The sequence below is a fragment of the Orycteropus afer genome, unplaced genomic scaffold (assembly GCF_000298275.1).
Source record: "Orycteropus afer afer isolate SDZICR_OR568_19922 unplaced genomic scaffold, OryAfe1.0 scaffold00048, whole genome shotgun sequence".
Classification (NCBI taxonomy): Eukaryota; Metazoa; Chordata; class Mammalia; order Tubulidentata; family Orycteropodidae; genus Orycteropus; species Orycteropus afer.
The window spans coordinates 3,671,466-3,677,623 of record NW_006921635.1 but is presented as its reverse complement, the minus strand read 5'-3'; the positions used below and the strand labels follow the sequence as shown (position 1 = coordinate 3,677,623).

At 57.4% G+C, this 6,158-nt stretch overlaps 1 protein-coding gene across 1 annotated transcript in view; it reads left to right on the top strand.

The window, feature by feature from the left end:
- TMEM120B (transmembrane protein 120B) overlaps positions 1–4,522 on the top strand; it is a 46,779-nt gene extending 42,257 nt beyond the window's left edge. The window contains exons 7-12 of the mRNA XM_007938150.2: positions 700–765; positions 1,315–1,376; positions 2,761–2,853; positions 3,468–3,532; positions 3,868–3,936; positions 4,409–4,522. Of these exons, the coding sequence (XP_007936341.1) occupies positions 700–765; positions 1,315–1,376; positions 2,761–2,853; positions 3,468–3,532; positions 3,868–3,936; positions 4,409–4,522 (469 nt within the window). The remainder of the gene's footprint in view (positions 1–699; positions 766–1,314; positions 1,377–2,760; positions 2,854–3,467; positions 3,533–3,867; positions 3,937–4,408) is intronic.
- Positions 4,523–6,158: the final 1,636 nt, after the last annotated feature.

Genomic DNA, 6,158 nt, shown 5'->3' with positions numbered 1-6,158 from the left:
GTGTGTGTGTGAGAGAGGGAGGGAGAGGGGTGTGTGTGTGTGTGCGTGTGAGAGAGAGGGAGAGAGGTGTGTGTGAGAGAGAGAGAAAGGGAGAGAGGTGTGTGTGTGTGAGAGAGAGAGAGGGAGAGAGGTGTGTGGGGGGGGGAAGAGGGGGAGAGAGAGGGAGAGAGGTAGAGGCCAGGGGTCAGGGAGAGGAGTCAGGGACATGTTAGGAGCGTGGCGGGAAGCCAGTGGTGGCGTGAGTGTCTGTGGGTCTCCGACTGTGTGTGACTGTCATTTAACCAGTTCCATCGAGTTGGTTCCAGTGCACGGTGGTCCCATGTGTGCGAGAGCAGAACTCTGCTCCACACGCCTTTGTTTTGTTCTTTCTTTTTTATTGTGATTGGGTGAAAGTTTCCAGGGCAAATTCATTTCCTGTATGGCAGTTCATACCCATTTTGTTCCGTCATAGAGGTGTCTGGCTGATTTTTTCGAAGGACACGGCCAGGCTTTTCTTCGAGGCACCTCTCGGTGGACTTGAAGCCCCAGCCCATGGCTTCGCAGCTGAGCACCTTAACTGCCTGTCCCCAGGATGGCGAGCCAGGCAGGGCAATGGCTGGGCCCACTTCCTGCTCCAAGAAGCTGCTTCCCAGTCGCTGCCCAGCGGTCGCCGCACCACGCCTCCTGCCTTTCTCCCCTGACCTCTCTCTCCTTTCCCAGGATCAAAGGCTGGTGGGTGTCCCACCACTATGTGTCCACGTTCCTGTCCGGAGTGATGCTGACTTGGTGAGTGGCTCCTTGCCAGGCCCAGGAGCCTCCTCACCTCTTAGGGGTGGGGAGGGGTTCACAGTGGGGCCCTCCGGGGCTCTGGCCTGGAAGGAAAGTGGGTTCCCAGCTGGGCCAGAGGCTGTCTGCAGGGCCCTGGATGGCTGCCAAGGGGCCAGGGCAGAAGTGACTGGAAGGTTAGCAGCGGGAGCGAGAAGCAGGACCAGTGGGAGGGAGCCCAGGTCTGGGCTCCGGGGCCTGCAGGAGCCGGGCAGGGAGGGAACTTGGCCTCCCAGTGACAGGGGGGGCTGCCTCGGCCCTGGAAAGGACCTGGAGCAGTGACGGAACCCGATCTGGCCTGGGGCGCTTGGTAATGAAGAAAGCAGAGCTCTTGCATTGGCTCTGTGTATTCCCAACAACCAAGTAACTTTTAAAAAGGCAGAGCTCAGGAACCTCAGTTTAACTTTGAAACCTTGGCTTCTGTCGAGCGGAGTGGAGATGGGGGCGGGCTGATGGCTGACCTCCAGCCCACAGCTGGCCTCACCTAGTCTTCTCCCACCTTCTCTCCAGGCCCAACGGACTCATTTACCAGAAGTTTCGCAATCAGTTCTTAGCATTTTCCATCTTTCAGAGTGAGTGTCTCCTGTTCAGATTTGGGGGAGGGGACACGGTTTCCAGCAACTTTCACTGATGAAGGCCCTCCAGGAGGGAGGGGTGGGGATGTCCCCAGTGATGGCAGTGTGCCCCCTGGGGAAGGGCCCTGGCCAGTTTGCTGCTGGCGTGGGGTGGGGTCTGAGGTCAATCCATCTACCCCTCTCCAGAGCCCCAGGTCTGAACCTGCCCACTCAGACCTTCAGGAACCACATGGCGTCAGGGCGTCAGCCTTATGTTCCAACTTTAATGGAAGTGCCTGTCACGCTTCTGTCCGAGAAGAGCTCTCTCTGATTTGCTTACAAAAACCTGGTTCCAGGGCTGCCTTTGTGGACAGCTTAGAGGGCGAGGGACACGGGGACAGGGACAGAAGAGAGATTAACTCTCTACTTTTCTGTTACTTTTAAATTTTATCCCACGTGCATATCGCCTATTCAGAAATACAACGTAATTTTAAAATAAAGATCTGCTTGCCAACAGACACGAAGGGGTAATGGTGGAGGGCGGCAGTTATGTACGACCCCGCCCTGGGGATGCTCGCTGCTCACTGAGCCGTGTCCAGTGGGACATGTTTATCGTGAAGGCTCACACACATATGCGTAGACTGAATTATGTCCCTGGGTGGTGAACACTCAACAACTAGCCGAAAGGTTGGCGGTTCGGGTCTGCCCAGAGGTGCCTGAGGAGATAGGCCGCTGATTGCTTCTGAAAGTTCCCAGCTTTGAAAACCCCACAGCGGTTTTGAAAACCCCACAGTGTTCCACTGTGCACACCGGGGTGGCTGTGACTCGGAATCGGCTGGAGGTCAACTCACAATAACTTGGGACCTGCAGCCGGCCTCCCCTTGGTGGTCTCCTGCTTTCATTGTACATTTGTGTGTTTGTCGCACATGGGACCCTTCTGCACACACAGCTTTGTTTGTCACTGGGTGTTCTTTTAACAATTTATCATGGGAATCTTTCCACCCCCTCAACTACGGAGTGTCCCATTGTATGACACGCTCTCTTGCGTGCCTTGGCATGGCACACACATGGCTCACAGCGCCCAGCGTGGTGCTGGGCACTGTGTGGGGACACCAGGAATTCCAGCAGACACTGATTCAGCACCTACTGCATACCTACGAAAGCTCCAGAAGTTTCTGGTCTAGTTGGGGTCCTTAGGTACCTGAGCTGTCAGTGTGTTCAGTTAAGGGGTAACTCAGGTTCACATATAAGAGTGTTTGTGTGTGTGTGTGTGTGTGTGTGTGTGTTGTGGGTGAGAGAGTGTTCTACCCTGGAGAGAGGTTTGAGAAGGTTTCTGGAGAAAGGTTGCCCCGGCCCCCTGGGATGTCCAGGTCTGAGTGCTGGTGTTGGGCTCCCCCTGCAGGCTGTGTCCAGTTCCTACAATACTATTACCAGAGAGGCTGCCTGTACCGGCTGCGGGCCCTAGGGGAGCGGAATCACCTGGACCTCACAGTGGGTGAGTAGCAGGGCCGCGGCGCCGGACCCTCCCAGCTCCCTAGGCTCAGCCCCACCTCCGCTCTGGGCTCTTGGCCTGGTGGGAGCATAGCCAGACCTCCCCCGACGCTGAGCAGGCCACCATCCCTTAAGTCATCATGGCCAGTGGCCAGTCCTCAGTGCTGGGCCTCAGCCTTGCCCTCCAGCAGCTACCCACAGTGGTACCCTCCTGCTGTGTACGGCATTTACGCGTAAGACGTGTCATTCAGCTGTGTGTGGGTCTTCTGAGCTGACGCAGGTGCCCACTCAGGAGAGTGTGGTGATCTTGTCTAAACGTTCCATGAAAATGGTTTTGCTGGCTTTGGAGGTGGTCATTTTGAATCCTGTCCAAATTCAAAACGCAGTAGCTGCGCCTAACTGCTGGGTGCATGAGAGCAAGCCCGCTCGTTCCGTCAGGCCCCGGGAGAGGTGCTTTTGCACACTCTCTTGGTCACTTCTGTCTGTGACAGATGCAGCTTGCTCCTACTGAGGGTGTCTGCCCCTCACCTGGATGATCTTAGAGCGGCTGGGTTGCCTGGTGGGTACTGGGACGACTCAGTCCCTCACATGGCCTCTCCTCCACTCTTCTCTCCTCAGAAGGATTCCAGTCCTGGATGTGGCGGGGTCTCACCTTCCTCCTGCCTTTCCTCTTCTGTGGCCACGTGAGTCCCCCTGGAATTTGTAGGTGTCCCATGGCCACGGTCCCTGGTGACAGAAAGCTTTCAGGCCTCCCCCATTCACCAGCCTTCCCCCAAGCTGAGCCCACGGGCCCAGGTCCCAGGTATAGGACGCCGGAGAATACCAAGGACAGGGCGGCCTCTGCCCTCCTACCTGCCTGGGCCCAGACACTCCGGGTTCACTGTGGGTGCATGTCAGTGTCTCGGGCCACCTGCCTGAGGAGCTCGGGTGGGGTGGGGACCGGCTCGTGCTCCTGGGCGCGCTCCTCGGGGCTCCTGAGAGCAGTGGCAGCAGCAGCCTGGTTCTGCCCTCTCCCCAGTTCTGGCAGCTCTACAATGCCATCACACTGTTTGAGCTCTCCAGCCACGAGGAATGCCAAGAATGGCAGGTATGGGGAGCCTGGGCCCGGGGGAGGGCTGTCCTGGGGAAGGAGGGTGGGGGCGGGAGGCCTGTCCTGGGGAAGGCTTCCTGACTGTCCCCTTTTCTGCCCCTCACGTGACGCCTGCTTGCTCAGAGCTCCCTACAGCTGGGGCCTGGGCGATGCGGTGGGAGGCCAGGGGTCCTGCCACTGGGGCCAGTGGTTTGCAGTCTGACAGGGGTTCACCTCACGGCATGCCCATTTGGGGGGCTTGGGGAGGGGCTGTGGCCTGGCCTCTTGGTGACTGAGGATGCCAGGCCGTCCAGGCCTGACCCTGAGCGCCCACCCCTTCCCCTGGTTTGCCCAGGTGTCTCCATGTTGCTGGAAGATCCTTGGGGGCCACAGGAGGGTCTGCTGAGGGGGTTCTGTTGCTCGGGGCAGGGGGCCGGCCAGAGCGTGAATGCCTCACTGGTTCGGCCCCTCTTCTCTCCCACCCCCCCAGGTGTTTGTCTTGGCACTCACGTTCCTTGTCCTCTTCCTGGGTAACTTCCTCACCACGCTCAAAGTCGTGCACGCCAAACTCCAGAAGAACAGAGACAAGATGAAGAAGCCGTGAGCCACGAGACCCTCACGCCCCTCGGGACCCTCGACTTTAGGACTGTGGGGGAACTCTGGTCAGCACCCCTGCTGCCGTCTCCTCCCAGGCAGTGGCCGTGACCACGGGCTGCAGTGACCTCAGGGCCTGGTGCATTTCGGGGAGCAGGTCCCCGGCCAAACGCGAGGAATGTGAACCCAGCCTGTCCACGCAGTATTAGCCTCCACAGCCTTCCTATTTATAACCGTATTTAATGTCAGGCCCCCCCACTCCCCTAGAACCCAAGGCCTTCCCCACGGGGCGGCCGAGACGAAGCCAGTCTTCCTGGGGGGGCCTCAAGCCTCAGGGAGCTCCTCTGTCCTCCCACCCATGGTTTGAGCCCCAGGTTGGGGTTGGATGTGCCTCTCTGGGGATGTACGTAAGCTGACCTGCTACTTACTGAGTCCCAGGCTGGGGGGTGAATGAAGCCCCGGGCATCCTGTGGAACACCCCAGCTGGGGCCGTGCCGCTTCTGCTGTAAGCTCCCGCTGCGGGAGTGGGGGGTATTTAAGTTCTGACAACCACTGTCTTGCCTCTTGCTCTTTTTGCTCCCTCAGTCTCCCTGCTGTTAGCAGAGAAAGGGGGCCTGCCTCCTGAGGTCTGGAGGGCTTGGTTTCTCGTACCCACGCGATGAGTTTCCTACTGAGGGCCACCACCAGAGAGTGCTCTGCTGCTGGCTTGGAGTGACTGAGGGTTCTGACGCTTGGGTTTCCCGACCCTCACCCCACCTCCTCAAACGCTTGGAGCAAGTACTCAGGGACCGGGACCAGTACTCAGCCTGATGGATTTAAGCCATCATGGAGGTCATCTGTCCTCCACTTCCCTCCAGAATGTTCCAGAGTTTTGGGGTCATGAGCAGGGCCCACCCTCAAGAGGCCATACTCTGAGGCCAGGGAAGGTCTGGTGACCTGCCGTTAGATTCTCTATGGATGGTGAGGGTGGAGACGCTGATAGGGTCAGCTGAATGTTCCGTTGCATCTCCTAGGCCTTGGCAACCCTTACACATTTCCCTAGAAATCCACACACATCTGAGTTCACAGCTGATATCCACAGCTTCGCTTTGTTTGCCTCAACTGGATTTTAAAAAATTGTTTTAGTTACATTTTTAAAGTAAGAGCTCCTCCCTCCTCTTAACCCTCTCACTTGGTGAGATTCTGCATAAAAACCCAATTTCTACTCCCCCCCCCCTCAAAAAAAAAAACCTCACTGGAAAAATGTAAAGCTGTAGCGGCACTCGTGCAGGACGCGTTTGGCCAGGGTCAGGCCAGCCTTCCCAGTTCGCCGCAGGCCCTGCCGCTGCCTTTTATGCTGCTCCTGTACTGTTTGGGCCTTGCCATCTGTCCCTTTGGGAACCTGGGTTTGCCTTAGACTGGAAGTCAGCAAGCTTTCTGAAAAGGGCCACGCACTAAATATTTTAGGCTTTGCAAGCCATACGGTCTCTGTTGCAACTATGCAATTATTGAGTGAGGGCAGCCCGACAATACAGAAATGTATGGGCGTGGCTATGTCCCAATAAAACTTTATTCACAAGAACTGGCAGTAGCCACATTTGCCCCACAGGTCGTAGTTTGCTGACCCCTGCCCTAGACCATCATGTGCACACAAGACTTTGGGTTCT